The sequence below is a fragment of the Balaenoptera physalus genome (assembly GCF_965194825.1).
Source record: "Balaenoptera physalus genome assembly, chromosome: 13".
NCBI classification, from domain to species: domain Eukaryota; kingdom Metazoa; phylum Chordata; class Mammalia; order Artiodactyla; family Balaenopteridae; genus Balaenoptera; species Balaenoptera physalus.
Window position 1 is genome coordinate 17,397,551 of NC_138892.1, and position 16,886 is coordinate 17,414,436.

Below are 16,886 nucleotides of genomic sequence, written 5' to 3' on the forward strand. Positions count from 1 at the left end.
CAAAAAAAAAAAATCCTGCTTTAAGCTCGCATCATCTCTCAATTATAATGGCAAGGTAAAATAATCTAAAACCTACCTTGAGAAGTTCAACAAGCCTGCATAATGCCTTAACTGATGTTTTGGTCATTGGCTTTTGCATGGACATGTAGAGATTCATTGTGGTTTTAATAATGGTACTAATACTATATGCATATAAAAAGCCCTATAAAAAATAATATAAAACATTGATTATAATCACAAGAAAAGGTTTCATTTCTTCAAGATTTCATTCTCTATGTAATAATAATTCTTCTTCAACTTGCCAATAACTAGTGTTTTTAAAGTTCATTTTAAAGTCAGCTCTTAAGATTTTGAAATATTCTTTCTTACACAATGTTATACATGATGGTTAAGTTTCAAAGCAGCCCTTAAAAGTTATGTAACCTATCACTTACCAGAAGTTTAGTACGGTTGACATTACAGTATATAACCACAGTTAAAGAATCTTTCCATTAAAACAAAACTTTCAGAGGAACGATTTGGATGTCAGGAAGATATCTATTCATCCTTATCTTACCTGCCAGGCAAGAGGATAAAGACTCTTATCTGCTGCAGCTTAAGACAAGAGCTGAGGACTCTAAGGAAGTAGGAATTGAAAAATGAGAAGGAGAAAGAGAGCTGCTCTCTGGCCAGTACAGATATCCAACAAGTATTTCTCAGTTCCAAGCGAATCCCCGTTTCTTTTTCACCCAGGCCAATCCCTACTATCCATCTGCTACCATGTCCCCTGCTTATGCTGGTGCTATTCAGACTTTCTCTCCTTCCAGCCCAATAAGAACAGATTCTCTCCTATCCTTCTATTTATGAAGGAAGCCACAGGTCTTTTAAGGTTTAAAAAAAAAATTTAGTGCTAGTAAACCCAGGGAAACAGTATAGAACACAAAACAGGAAAAAGGGTATTACCTCTCAAATATATTTTCATTTAGATCCAAAAAGGACACAGAGGAACATAATGATGGAGATTCTTTAGGTTTATAAAGAGGGACCAAAAAAGATACTTGTACAGTTTAGAGATGAACTACGTTATTGTGAATATATCCAATGAGCCAGGGCAGAAGCTATATGCCAGTGATCCTCAACCTTTTTCTCCTGCTCTACCATCAGTAACAATGGCTCACTAAAGGAGTGATACTCAGCGGGGGGAGAGGGGATTTTTGAGAACCAATAATAGCTCTGTGGTGAAGAGATGGGATAAAATTAAAAGAACTAAGAAATGAGAGAGAAGGTAGCATCCTAAGCGGTGACAATAAGACCAAAGCTTGGGGCATACATGCAGGAAAGAGCCACAAGTCTTACCTTGTCAGCTACAGGACTATTACACCAGACTCTGCCCTAGTGCAGCACTGGGAAAAGTTAAAAAGCAGAGACAAGGAACAGCAAAAGTATAACTCTAAGGCAGGTAAAAAAAAAAAAAAGGAGTTTCTTTTTTGTGGGGGAAAGGGGGCAGAGAACTCATGGACCAATAGCACACCAATCCTTGACGGTCATTAATTTGTGAAGGACATACATGAAAGATGTATTTTAAACATCTAAATGGGGAGGGGGGAGGTCTGGGGTCTGTTTCTGTTAACTGCAGAATAATTTGGACCAACCTTTCCACAGAAAACAACTAGGAAATCTGGGCAAAACATTTTTAAAATCTCTTGAAAAGCATCAAAGAGCTATCAAGAAAATAAGAAAATACAAGGCCAAGACAGAAACCCAGAGATGTGAGCCTGGCATTTGTGGCTGCTTTCCCACAGAGGCATCTGCCCATTCCCAAAGAGGGTAGTAAAGACAGAAGCCAAACGTATCTTTCAACAACCCCCACAAGGGAAGGAGGGTAAAAATACGAGTTCACGGCCCATCAAGGAGGGGAGGGGGTCCTGGCAAATCACCTAGGCTTTGAGTTGGGTTCTTAAAAACTACCCCCTAGAAAGTAAGCGTGAACTAGAAAAGACAGCCATCACAGAATTTAGGTCCCACTTTAAGTCATCTCAATCCATGACTGGGCTGAGGTGATCTGGGTGCTACTTGTCCTAGACTAGCTGTGTATCAGAAGCAAAAATTAAATCCTCTCTGGAGGAAGAAAAACAATACCCAGATCCTCAATTATATCTACAGTTTTTCCATATACAACATGCGTTATTAAAAATAACAAGGCATACAAAGAGATAAGACATATCCAAAAACAAACAACGACAACAAAAAATAGCTAATAGAAAGATCTAGATAATGAAATTATTAGACACGGGCTTCAAAATAGTTATGTTGAATATGCTGAAGAAATAAAACACAAAATTATTTCATAAAAGAACTGGAAACTATAAAAAAGAAACAAACTGAAAAGTAAAATAATTAAAATTAAGAACTCAGAAAAAAATAAAAGAAGTCAGCAGATGGGTTTAATAGCAGGTTAGATGTAACTGAAAAAATAATTAGAACAGAAAGAGAATAGAACATAAATAGTACTTAAAGAGTTAATGACTGAGAATTTTCCAGAAATTCCAGAAGCTCTACAAATCCCAAGCAGCACAAACACAAGAAAACCACACATAGGTTCATCAAAGTAATAATATTGCTAAAAACCAAAAAGTAAATCTTATAAGCAATTAAACAAAGACATATTGAAAAAGCAACAAAACTGACAGCTGACTTCTCAACAAAAACAAAATTAAAAAAATTAAATGAAATACTAACAGGTATTCTGCAAGGAGAAAGATGAGATGCAACAAGGATAAAAAACAACAGAATGGGTAAATATATGGGTAAATCTAAATGAATACTATTAAAAACAACAGCAACAATGCCTTGTAAGATTTAAAATATATACAGAATCAAAATACACAGCAGCAGCACAGGTGAGAGAGGGATAAATAGAATTAAAGTGGCTTAATATTCTTTTACTGTCTGGAAAGTGGTGAAACTACTAATTTATATTGGAGTTGAATGTTCAGTAATGCATCTTAGTATCTCTACAGTAACCACTAAAAAAACAGTAAAATACTGAATTAACAAACCAATAGAAGGAAGAATGAAATAATAAAAATAATTCAAAAGAAAGCAAGAAAGGAAAAGAATAGGGACACAGAACAAGTGAGACAAATAGAAAGCAACTAATCAGGTGCTAATTTTAAATCTAAATATCAGTATTGACATATACAGAAAACGGTTTTATAGGGGAGAAATACAGGCTGCTTATAGGAGACACACATTAAATAAAGAAGTCAAACAGGTTGCAAGTAAAAGGATGACAACAGATGGACCATGTAGACCTTAATTAAAAGAAAACTGGTACAGCTATGTTACTATCACAAACAAAAGACCTATGACAAAAAGCATTACTAGAGATTAAAAGGGACATGTCACAATGATAAAAGGTTTGACTCACCAGTAAACTATAACAATTCTAAATGTTACGCACTTACTTCGTCTCAAAATATATAAAACAAAAGCTAACAAAGCTACGAAAGATAAATAGAAAAATCCACAATAATAGTGGGAGATTCTAACCCAGCTGTCTCAGTAACTGATAGAATATTCAGACAAAATCACTAACAAACATGACCCTACTTGATATATATAGAACACCACAACCAACAAAAGGCAAATTACATTCTTTTTACGTATACATGAAATGTTTGCCAAAGCTGTCCACAGGCTGGGCCACAATGCAAATCTCAACAAACTTCAAAATATTGGAAGTATTTTAGTATTGCTAGAAATCAATAATAAAAAGATAACTAGGAAACCCTCATGCATTTAGAAATTAAGAATTTTATTTCAAAATAACCAAGAGAGCAAAGTAGAAATCACAATAAATTTTTTTTAATATTCTGAACTAAAGAATAATAAAAATACAACACATCAAAACTTATGCGATACAGCAAAAAAGTCATGCCTTGGAGGGAGTGTAGAGATTTAAATGCATATATTAGAAAATCTAAATTAAGTCAAACAGATCCAAACATACATAACCAAATCAATTTTCAGTTTTAAAAACAAAAACACATCCTACCCTTTACAATTTATTCAAAGTGTACCTTTTGTACATTGGATTAACAAAGAAATGACCCCCCCCAAATATTCTAAGTAAGAAGATGCAACTACCTGTATAAAAACATTACATCTATTGGTGAGGTCTTCAGCAAATTTATCCATTCTCTGCTCTTTAGATAAAATAGATTCCATTTTCATCATCCATGAGCTCACAAAGACGTAGTAAGACTGTACATCTCTAACAAAGGAAAATATTGAGGTTATTCAGCACAGGAAAGAAAATTTACTTCCATTTCTTCATACTGGATGGAGTATTTCTCTGCAGCAGCCACTTCATCTTTCTTGTTTTCAATATATACATATATCATATATACAAATATAATTTACTTAAGCAGCAAATATTTACTGAATGCCCATACATGCCAGGCACTGTTTCTCAGTACTAAAAACAAAAAAGTGCAGTAAACACAATAAAAAATCTCTGCCCCCGCGAAGCTTACATTCTAGAAAGGAGACTTGTATAATAAAGAAATCAGAAACTGAAATCTGTAAGATGTCAGATATGTGCTATGGAAAAAATACAGCAGGGAAAAGAGCCACTGGGGTGGTAAGTACAATTTTAAATACAGTGATCAAAGTAGGCTTATTGTAAAGCTGATTTTGAGCCAAGATTTGAAGAAGTTGATTAAGTAATCCATGCAAATATATACATGAGAATTTTAGGAAAGTAAATAACAAATGCAATCATCCCAAAACAGCAGTTTTTCTGGCATGTTCAAGTAATAACAAAGAAGTCAGTATGACAGGAGCACAGAGGGCGGAGATGCGAACAGAAAAGATCAGAGAGGTACAGAGGTCAGGGGGTTGGAGGAATAGGAAAAATGGAGAGTGGAAAGAGGATTTGTGTAATGCCTGGTAGGGCAGTAAGGACTTCAGTGGAAAGCCTCTAGAGGATTTGAGTAGCGTGACCTACTCTAACTCTGAAGAGGATCAATATCACTTTGACTGGTATGTTGAAAATAAACTATAAAGGGGACAATGGTAAAAGCAGGAAAACCACTTAGGAAGCTCCTGTGATAATGCAGGAAAAAGGGGATGACAGCTTGAACCAGAGATGAATGGAAGTTGTCAGAATCTGAATATAAAAGCTAACATTTACTGAATGCTTACTGTATATGCCCAGCCACTGTTATAAGCACTTTACACAAATTAACTCAGTAAACCCTCACATTAACCTTATGAGGTTAAGTATTACGATCTCCATTTTACAGAAGAGGAAACTGACACACAGAGAAGTAATGTGCCCCACATCATACAACTAGTACACAGCCGAGCCAGGACTTCAGCCCAAATCTAGGAAGCTTTCCCATCGTGGAAAAACTAAATAATATAATTCTACTATGCAGGCTGCTTACTAACACTAAATCACTGTATCAACGCATCTCAAATTAGTCAAGATGAGAACTTTTAGCCCACAAGCTATTTAAGCTATACTTCTTTATTTTAAAAACAATTAAGTTTAATTTTAATTAATTCAATCAAATCTGAGAAAAATTATTTCTTCTGAGCCAGGATTCCATTAGACAAAAGACACCAATAGCTGCACTCTGGCTTTGCCTCAAATGGCACTAAAATGTATTATTTGACTTGTGGATGATTTGATTTAGAAGTCTGGAACACAGAGTAAGAGCAGAGTCCTAGGGCAATGCCTCCACTTTAAGAAGAGGCTGTGATCAGGACTCAAGCAGGGATACAATGCACAGAACGGAACAGTAAAGTCACGAGCAGGGACAGAAGGAAGAGGCCTACAACAGCAATCAAGTTGATGGCAATAACATTAAGACATATCATAATCATAACATAACGTTACTGATTAAGTCAGTAACGTTAAGAAGAAGGCTAGGGGCTTCCCTGGTGGCGCAGTGGTTGAGAATCTGCCTGCCAATGCAGGAGACACGGGTTCGAGCCCTGGTCTGGGAAGATCCCACATGCCGCGGAGCAACTAGGCCCGTGAGCCACAACTACTGAGCCTGCGCATCTGGAGCCTGTGCTCCGCAACAAGAGAGGCCGCGATAGTGAGGGGCCCGCGCACCGCGATGAAGAGTGGCCCTCACTTGCCGGACCTGGAGAAAGCCCTCGCACAGAAACGAAGACCCAACACAGCCATAAATAAATAAATAAATAAAGGAGTTCCTTTAAAAAAAAAAAAAACCTGTTTAAAAGAAGGAGGCTAATACACAGTCAAGGGCAGTCAAGAATCACTCAGTTTTAGATCACACTACACGGGATAAAGCAGAGGTTTGTCTGTCACTCCACCCATCATTCCTACATCCAGACACCAGATAATCTTTATCTCCTGTAAATATATAAAAATGAAACTGCTTCAAGTTTTAAAAAGCCAAGGTAATTGACAAAGTGAGTCCAAAAAGGGTCCTGTCAGATTGTCAGCTTCATTTCAAAGTACAAACAGGAGAAACACTAGGGAGAAAGAACAAATCTCCTGTCCTAATATAAAGCACTCAACAGTGTCAACACTTGTACGTCAACTGAGGGTTTGAAAGAAAGGTTCATACCTCTACCCTCCAAGGGCAGTATCCCCAGCATCAAAATGGTTGTGAACAAAAAGCAAAATGCAACAACCTACAACCTTGGACCCTAGTCAAAGAGGTGGCTGGGGCACTTGGCCACGTGGGGTCTAATGTATGGTGCAGAGGCAGGAAAACTGTCCCCCACTGCTTCCTCCTCCTCCACAATGAACTCTGGAGCCTGACTGGGACAGCCCTTAGTCACTTCCTCAACTTCTTCTAAAATGTCAGACAAAGCTCATGCTGATCACACCATCTCCTCTCTCCTGGGTTTCACTTTAGTGTTGTGAATTTTAGGTTTCTTTGGCAGTTATGAGGAGAATGAAAAAGACATTGCCCCCTTCAGCTCAAAGGAGCTCTATAGTGACTGCAGAGAGGTATGTTTTTGAAATTAAAGAATTTAGAAATATTGAAATGTTATCACACGGGGGAGGGGGGGGGTCTTTGAAAGTCAACTTATTCAATCTTTTACATAATAAGACTCAGTTCCTCCAGCACCTTGGACTGATGGTCATCTGTATTCTGCCTAAGTAGCTCTAGTGAAAGGGTACATTACCTCTCAGGGCAGCCTACACAACTCTGCCACAAAGGCTCTAGAGTAGGACGGGCGTGAGTTTGCATGCCTTCTCTGATACGTTCCCAGCTGTGTGACCTGGCAAATTTCATTTCTCTAAGCCTCATTTTCCTTATCTGAAAATGGGATAAAAATATAGAGAAACACTACAGAGTAGTGTTAAGAGCTTGTGCTCTAGAGTTGGACTTCCCAGCTCTGCCACGTATTAGCTGCTTCAATTTGGGTAAGTTCAATCTCTCTGTGTCTCAATTTTCTCACCTATAAAATGGACGTGACAACAGTACCTACCCTCATAGGATTTTCTGATGATTAAAAAAGATGATACACATGAAGTTCCTGGAATAGTTATTGGCTTATAGAAAGCACAGGGTAAATATTAGTTGTGACTTTGTTATTTCCCATATGAGAAGACTGTTACAGGGTTTACAAAAGACAATGTGTTTAAAGCCTTTAGCATAATGCCTACTACATAGTTATAAGCTTAATAATGTTGGCAATTATTATTAATATCTGTCACCTTCATCTTTTGGTTCTAATTCAACTTCCTGGAGCCACAGAGATCAAATCTGTTCCCTCTTCAACCTGAATGCCCTTCAAATATTTAAAGAAATCTAATACATCATTCCTCAGATTTCTCTTTTAAAGGCCAAATTATATAGAGACTTTTCAATGAGTCTTCAAAGGTCATGGTTCTCAGATCTAACAACCCGATCAAGTTCATCTGGAGATGCGACAGTTTGTGGCCCTCTTAAAATGTGGCACCACCAAACACTCGTTATAATCTGACCAGTAAGAATTTAATGGAACTACCAATTCCCCTAGCCTAGATATTGTAACTACTAGTTTCCATAACTTGGGTGTAGTTATTAATGTAATCTAAGTATGAACTGACAGTTTTAGCAACTGCATCATACTGTTAAAGAATATTAAGTCTCTGGTAACTAAAACATACACATCTTTTTTTAAATTACTGCTACGAAGCCTGGTCCTGTCTCTCCATCCTACTGAGTTTACCTCTTTAATCTAAATCCAATCTTATGTCTTTATCCCTCCTCAACTCTGTTTCAGAATGTACTGGAGAGCCCTGAAATCTCTGCCATGAGTAGTCCTGCCTGAATTGACTTGTCACTCTCCACTGACTTTAATTATAGGACTTGGGAGTACTAAGAGATGCTTTAGGGGATCTCGTATATTCCAGATATACTCCTCTTTGCCCCACTGTACAGGAGTGACCCAATTTCCCCTCAATAGTCAAGATTAACAGAAAGTAGGTAAATATCCCTATTATCCTTTAACCACATTACAGTTAAAAACTGTCCAGTACAGGGTCACTGGCAGAGTCCTGTGTCGCTTCACTTAAAATCTTCATCCCAGTCAACGTGAAATTTTAGCAGTATACTCAAGTGACAATGTACAGTAAATTTAATTGTTAAGGCTATGTGATGAGAACATGGGGGCTCATTATATTATTTTCTCTATTTTGTGTATATTTGAAATTTTACATAGTAAGATAAGCTAAAAGATGTAAGTATCAGAAGAAACTAAGAGTTAAAAGTGTTCTTTTAGGAAGCAGGATGAAGGCACAGGGGGGAATGGGGCAGAGGACAATCATTTTTTTCCTTTGAACCTTTAGTACTTTTTAACTTCTTAAATATGTGCATACATTACTTTCATAAAAAAAAAAAGAAAAAAAGGAGTGCATTAAATTAAAGTCAACTCCTGCAAAAATCAACATTGAGTCATGTACACACTATGTTCTAAATGTCATCAACTGGCATCTACTGCAGAGACTTCACTTTACACACAAAAATATTTAATGCACCTGACAAAAAGTATATGAATGTATGCACACATATCTGTATTTCCATAAAGTATAATTTGCCTACATCTTAAATTGAGTTTAAGCCTAAAACATTTAAAACAAAAAAACACTCCTAGAAAATAAATCTCCTAGAGATTGCCCAACGTTTTCTCTGGTAATGAGTAACTATGTCTGATCTTATAATTCAAATGCTTTCTGCATATTTACAATCAGTATAAGATCTGAAAATATAAACTATCTAAATATTTACATTATAGGTACTTATAAAACCTACTTGGTAAGTGACTGAGCTTTCTGCTGTAGGAAAGTATCTCTGTATATTTTAATGGCTTGAAGACTTTTTCTATCCAGAAGTTTGGCAGCTGCTGGTATTTTCTGGATCAAAAAATTGTCAGGAAACCAAATAATATTAGCAGTCAGAGTGATGGCTGGTACCTGAAATAGGAAATGAAAGAGGAGGGAAATCATTAAATGCAGGTTAAACAACAAACTGTTTAATAATCCTACAACATGCAATGGAAGACAACCTATTTCAAGAAAAATAATGATAAAAAGATACTCATTAATATGAGACAAGTTATGTTAATGTGGCACAGAGTAAAGGCATTCCTATACCTGTTGTGGAGCATGACACTAATTTTATTCTGCCTAAATATTAAACAACACACACACATACACTTACACACACAGATTTTCAGATAATAAAAATATGCAAAAATTAAACAGAAACTTGAGTCTTCATGACCTTTACTCTCACTCTATTTTAGTGAAAAAATACAAAATAAATATTCAAGATGGCTGGGTTCTTATGGTCACATATCACTTGATTCTATACACCATCTAAATTTTCAATTTTGAAAACACGTGCCACATCATGGAAACAGCAAAGACAAAGAAAAAAATTGTTTTAAATTTTTTCCTACTTCAATAATGAGAATGGGTGGCAAGAAGAGAAAGCGAAGGAAAAGAAAGAGAAAAAAGGAGTAATAGCAAGTTAATGTATAGGAAAAAATGTGGAAAAGCATCCACTAATACGTATTTATACAATGTGGAATTATGGGGTATTTTCATTTACTATGTTACTTATTTCTGGAATGCTTAGATTTTTTAAAATGAATATTATGATATTATTTTTGTAATGATTATTACAAAATATTACAAAAATTATTATTTTTGTAAGCAGGAATAAAATACATTTTAAAATACCCAATTTTATCCAAAATCTTTTCCATCTATTCAAATTGAAAAAAATAGAAGTTGCAAGTTCTTACCTTCTTACAAATGTCCAATAAAGACTTATAAAACTTTTTATCAACAGTTCGAAAAATCTGAAAGTGCAATACAAAGAGTCCACAAATTCCTACATACTTGTCTCTCTGGTCAATTTCAGAAGGTTCTCCTTATAAAACAATAACATGAGAGAAAAACAGAATATACTTAAAATTCTGCTTTAAAGGAAATGAAAACTTTTAAATGAAAACCAAAAAATGCATGTTACATTACCAAGTTTGGCTTCTACATTTGCAAAAATTGAGCGAATACTATGTGCAAATTCTTCAGCAAAAGTGCTATTTTTTGACACAGATACTCCTCCATTGAGAGAATCAAACTGCTGTTCTATACAGGCCTAGACAGGAAACATTTAGAGAAATTTACACTCTCATAAGCTATTATGACTTCATATGCTATTAAACAGATTTAAATATAGAGTGATAAACTCCTACATTCATCATTTTGATTTTACTAACACTGAGGCTCAGGTTTTTACCTTAACCTAATATCTAAATCCTTCTAAATGGGAAATGTATATGTACTTATACATTTGAGTACCCCTTATGTGAAAGTAATAAAACTGAACCAAAATCTATAATTCTACATGAAGAGATACAAACAAGTGATGCTTGGTGATGTATAGAAGGTGTATCTGATGAAGCATGGGAAAGCATGCTTTATTATTTTAATTTGCACTTTTAAGAGGAGACTTTATTTTTTCTGTTTACAATTACTTTCCTAACACTTTATTACATTATGTGTAGAAATGGCTCCTGGAAAAAGAATCAACAAAAAAATTCTTCTGAAATTAACAGATTAACAGTTAAATTGGCATAAACAAGAGTTGTGATCATTCTGTAAAAATTGTGATCATCTAAAATATAAATTAAAGGTAACCTTGAAGCAGATTTTAAATGGAACATACAGTTGACCCTTGAACAAGTGGGGGTTAATCCCTGTATAATGTGATGATGAAAATGTTTTATATCTGTGCTGTCTGATATGATTGTTAGCCACAGCTGGGTTTTCCCCCAGCTTTACTGAGATATCACTGGCATATAACATATATAAGTTTAAGGTGCACAGTGTGATAATGAGATTACATGTGGCTATTAAGAATTTGCCATGTTGCTAGTGTAGCAGAGGAAATGAATTTTTTTTTAATTAATTTACATTTAAACAGCCACATGTGGTTAGAAGCTACCTGGACTGTGCAGATGCAAATTATATTCCCTGAGTAGGAAATTAAAACAGACTTATAAAAGGCTCTCTTACTAACCTAAATCTAGAGGTTAACAACAAACAAAATGCTTGACACAACTACTCAGATACTAACCCTTGAATAGTTTTATCCTTTTACATAATTTAAAAAACCCGTATCACAAATACAACCAGTATACTATTAATTTCATTTGCTACTAGATACTGATATAACTATATTTTAGTACATTAACCATGTTTTAAGCCTAAGCCCTTTTAAAGAAAAATATAGTCACAACAATATGCTATAAAAGTGACCCACTACAATTCTGAGATGGGTCTACTAATATAAGCCCATTTATTATAGCCTGATACAGCGCTCATACCTGAAATATCATTCCATCAAGTAACTGCCCTTCTAGCTTCAGCAAGAACTTTTCAAATGGCTTTAGTTTTTCTTCCTGAATTCCAAATTTTGAAGGGTTGTGATGGACAGATTTCAGTAACCTTGTAGAAAAGTAGGAGAAACACCTTTGATTTGCCTAATAAATTCTTGTATTAAAAATATTCCCAGAAATCAAAGTTTTATATTTGTATCACTTGTTTGGCTCTACACATTTGAAAATTTGAACAAAAACAATCCTAACGTATTTAATTTTCTAATCATACCTTTTTATATCATCTTAAATTCAGATCTGGTGCTCTCTAGACAACAGACATTTAGTGAATGCTTATAAATTGAATAAAACAAAATGCCTTGACTTTAAAAAGTTCTGGAGTGTAAAACAAAATAAAACCAAGCTGAGAATAAACAACTATCATTCGTATAGAACAAGGAAAAAATGAATCTGAGTCCTAAGGTAGTCAAATTAACAACTACACTTTAAGAATTAGGATGCTTTATACAAGTATATCATACTCTCAAAAACCCTACATGAAATTAAAAGAATGGTTACTGTCTTCAAAGAAAATCTGACATGAGATCCTTCTAAATACAGATTTCAGGTCTCCTAACGGATCTGTACTATTTACATTTATTTATTTTTTACTAATACATTACCTATACAAAGTAAGATAGTATTTTAAACACTGGAATTGGCTCACCTTTTGTACATAGTCCAGTGGTCTTTCAATGTGATATGATTATCAATAATTTCATCCAGGGTAAGCAGAACTGCTAACAGCTCTCCCAAGTGCTCATACATAGTCTGTCAAAAAACCTTAAATGATTATCATTTAATCACTAGTCAGAAGTTAAGCTTCATGTGGATTTTTTAAGTTAAACACACTTGGGCTAATTACTAAATTAAAGCAGTGGGTAAATTAAACTACAGATGAAACTGTTAATCCTCAGATGGAACCATCAGCCTTACACTGGGAAACCCTTCACCCAATATTTCATCCTTAATCGTGATACTGTAGATTCTCTGAAGAGACCACTTGGAGAGTCTGCATTGGGCCAATACTAGGAAGAGTTACACTGATAGTGGGTCAGTTATGCCTCATCAACTTCACAGATGAAAGAGAACAAATGCAAAAATAAAAAAAAGAGCTCCTTTAAGAGCCTTGCAATAATTGTTGTACTCCCCAATCATACAAACTCCAAAGTAAAATATACTAAAAATTACAGTTTTACAGGTCAAGTTAAATTACTTTTACCTGAAAATGAACTCCAGTTGTCTCTATAATTTTGGGTGCAATCCTGTAATAAAATAACACCCAAATTTAAAAAAAAAAAAAAAATCTCCTTTTTTGTCACAGTTCATGTTTAAGGAAAACACATAAAGCAGAAGCTCTTGGAATTTTAATATGTATTTATTTTTATTTAGGCTTTAGTCACTAGAATTTAAACGACCCAAAGAATTATTATCATATTCCACTTTCCCAAGCAGATAACTTGTACATACAGAATCTGGGCTCTCCTTGCCTACACCCAACTCCTCAGTGGGTAGGTATATGTCAATATGCAGCCCATGAATAACCTTAGCCATTCAAACCTAAAGGATCTAACTTGGGATGGCGCTAAAGAAATAACAAAACTGGTATTTATTTCTTTCTAAACTATGAGAATTTCTCAATTTTCAACTAGAATCTTTGTTATCCCACCCGAACTGGCATTTGGGAACTAGACCTCTGTTCAGTTGCATTTATTGCTAGCATTCTCATTCCTACTGAAAAAACAATGCATACAAATGGGATTATACCAGAGTCAAAAGCCCCAGGATAATTCAATTTTACTTCCTAGAGAGTCACTCTACTCAACAGTAAATAAATTAATACTTGTATATCAAAGCATATATAAATATCCCACAAGATAGAATATTTAAAAAATTAAACACAAAATTCAGACAAATTTCATCTTTCAAGGGCAGCAGTGTGGTAGTGGGGAGTCTCTTTGAATTCCACACCAAGTACAGCAGGGGTTGGGGAGAGCTGTGCTCTCATTCCCTTCTGCCATGAGGAGAACTTCAGTGAGAGCACAGAACATAAAATAAATAACTGACTGACTGGAAAAACATGCGAATGAGAAACAGTTAACACAGTCTTTCACTTTATAAAGAGAGTTGAGATGCAGCATGGTATAGTAAGAACAACTATGAATGGACTGGTGACCAAAAGAGCAGTACCTAACTTGCTATGGAATCTTGGCAAATAATTCCTTTGGGCTTCAGTTATCTCTCTTCTCATAATTGAGAATCCCTAGTCATATACCTAAACAAAGTTTTGTAACATTATAATTAAGTAGTAAATGGGAAAAATTTTAAGTATACAGTTTTAATCAAATGCAAGAGATTACTTTGTGGTGGTTAAGAATACTAAGGGCTCTATGAAAATCTGGTCTTTTTCTTGATTTAGGGCAGTGGTCCCCAAACTTGGAAGAGCATTAGTATTACTCACAAAAATTTTTCAATGTAGATTACCTAGCCCCACTCCCCAAGATTCTGCAGCTTAAGAAAAGTGTCACATGATTCTAATCCAAGGACCCCTCAATGTAAAGGAAAGAGGAAATACGTAGAGAGAACTTGGTACATATACTAATTCTATATTAGCCTTTTTCTATACAATCAGATTTCTTTAAGATTATTCTGTCAACATTCTCGTTCAGACAGATAATGGGCTCATTCACCATGGCAGAAACTGTCTTACTAACCTATGGATTACACACATCAAGTAGTGTTTAAAACATCATGAGTGTTCAAAGAACGCTGAACAAGTGAATGAAGGAATGAGTGAGTGAGTGAACAAACGAAAAACTTTCAGATATTTAGCTAGTTTAAGAAAAACATTTCCTGCATCTCTATTAAAAATGTAAAAACATTTCTAAAATCCATTACTTGTTACTGATATAGAGGGCAGCCAACTGATGGACTACATTCATCACCACTTCATAGCACCTCGTAACAAAACAAGACAGTTCCTGAAATGACAAGTTGAGTATATGTTACAAGTTGAGTAAATGTCACTATTTCTGACTGAATTTTATGGTAACAATGCTAAACAAAAACAAAACAGTTTTCTACTAAAAATCTCCAGTTAACCTGCAGCAAGACAACTTCAAGCATCCTTCAAGCAATCAGTTCTTAATTCACCTCCCAACGTTATTTCTACCTCTTTGCCCCTACAGCATTTCACGCATCCTTCTATTTTAAGTCTTGTTTTCATTACTCATATAATTCCTAACTGACAGAGACTGTCTTATTCCTTCTTTGAATGGCCACTGCCCAGTATGGTGGCTAATCCTCAACTGCTTCTCAATAAATGTCTGCCTATTAAATGAATAAATGAGTGAACATCTGAATGAATGAAGAAGCTCAGAAGCTGCCAGTTTAGAAAGTATGACAATGAGGGGAAGGGGTCTTCAGAAGTCACTCTGAAATAACTTCAAATGTTTACTACCTTGAACCTTATCTATAAACAGGCTTGGCACACATCAAATGAAATATTAATTATCCCAGAAATATGTTTGTCATTAAATAGTTAACTCACATCTATCCTAAAATATTTAGAACCTAATTAAACCTATGGCTGCTCTAAACTGTAAGCTCTATGAGGGCAGAAATTTCTGTTGGTTTTGTGCACTGCTGTATCCCAAGCACCAAGAACAGTTTCTAACATATGCTAGGCTCATGAAACATTTGTTGAATGTTTAAAAATGGAATCAAATGCAGCTGTTAGATCCACAATTTAAATTTTTTGAAAGTGAAAATAATACATTTCAATTTTATTTAAACAGCTCTAGTTTTACATTTCTTATTAAACTTCTAAAAGTCTAATAAAAGCAGGGAAAGAACAGAAAATGCAGGACAAATAGAAAGCACAAAACAAAAAGGCAGAAATAAGTCCAGATACATAATACACTATTTATATAAGACAAATAGAAATAAAATTAACCAATTAAAACACAGAAATTTTCAGATTATATAAAAAAGCAAAATCCAGAGCGATGCAGTTTTAAAGAAACACAACCAAAACATAATGACACTGAAAGGCTGAAAGAATAAAAAGAATTTAAAAAAAGAAAATGCTAACTAAAACAGAGCTGGGGCAATGATATCAATATCAAACAGATTTTATTAGCATTACTATAGCTAATGACCATATATGTAATTATATGTTACATACATAATTATTATCTCAGCTTAAGAAGGTCACCACACAATAAAAGATTCCATTTACTGGGAATTATGAACAATTATAAACTTGTATGCACCGAATAAAACATCCTCAAAATAAGAAATGCAAAATTTGACAAAACTAGAGAAACTGACACATTCACTTCAACCTTGTAAAGTAACATTTCTTAGACTCCTGCCCAGCAGGCTTCCTGTTAGGTTCTGCCAACAGGTGGCATTAAAAGCAGACTAGAAGGCAGGAAATGGACATCCTTCCTACTTCTTGCTGTTTTTATCAACATAATCCAGGCAGGAGCAGTTCACCCCAGCCATGGCAGCCTGCCCCAGGCTCCTGCTGCTTCCAGCACTACAGAACCAATCTTCAGTTTTAAACTCTACCAGCAGCAGCCAGGCAGCACTGCTTCCTCAGAGGTATGATACTAATTCCCTAGGGCTCCTCCTCGTATACCTCCCAGACTCTGGCAACCCGAACCTTTTCCCTTTTATACCCTAGATGTAGAGGTGATATCTGCTTCCTCTGGCTTCCCTCACTGTTTTTTCTTTCAGCCTTCCAATTCTTATGGAACCAATTCTCTATATTAAATCTCCTCTTTTTTTTTTCTTTCTTTCTTTCTTTAATTGAAGTGTAGTTGATTTATAATACTGTGTTAGTTTCAGGTGTACAGCAAAGTGATTCAATTATATATATTTTTTTCAGATTCTCTTCCATTATAGGTTATTACAAAAGACTGAGTATAGTTCCCTGTGCTATACAGTAAATCCTTGTTGTTTACCTATTTTAT

The 16,886-nt window shown here is 35.1% G+C and overlaps 1 protein-coding gene and 1 long non-coding RNA gene across 12 annotated transcripts in view; one reads left to right on the plus strand and one right to left on the minus strand.

Moving 5' to 3' along the window:
- WASHC4 (WASH complex subunit 4) overlaps positions 1–16,886 on the minus strand; it is a 70,726-nt gene that overhangs the window by 46,655 nt on the left and 7,185 nt on the right. For 10 of the 11 annotated variants that reach the window (XR_014252272.1, XR_014252273.1, XR_014252274.1 and 7 more), the window contains 9 exons: positions 14,806–14,888; positions 13,130–13,172; positions 12,575–12,678; positions 11,857–11,977; positions 10,502–10,625; positions 10,270–10,397; positions 9,273–9,433; positions 4,129–4,255; positions 77–202 (listed from right to left, as the gene is read on the minus strand). Coding sequence is in view for 7 of the 11 variants with exons in the window: in XM_082419338.1 (XP_082275464.1) it covers positions 77–202; positions 4,129–4,255; positions 9,273–9,433; positions 10,270–10,397; positions 10,502–10,625; positions 11,857–11,977; positions 12,575–12,678; positions 13,130–13,172; positions 14,806–14,888 (1,017 nt within the window). In the remaining 4 variants the exon portion in view is untranslated. The remainder of the gene's footprint in view (positions 1–76; positions 203–4,128; positions 4,256–9,272; positions 9,434–10,269; positions 10,398–10,501; positions 10,626–11,856; positions 11,978–12,574; positions 12,679–13,129; positions 13,173–14,805; positions 14,889–16,886) is intronic. The other variant, XM_082419334.1, reaches the window with a different exon arrangement.
- The window catches only part of LOC309640631, a 317,179-nt gene that overhangs the window by 14,953 nt on the left and 285,340 nt on the right, over positions 1–16,886 (plus strand). The gene's annotated exons all lie outside the window — the stretch shown is intronic.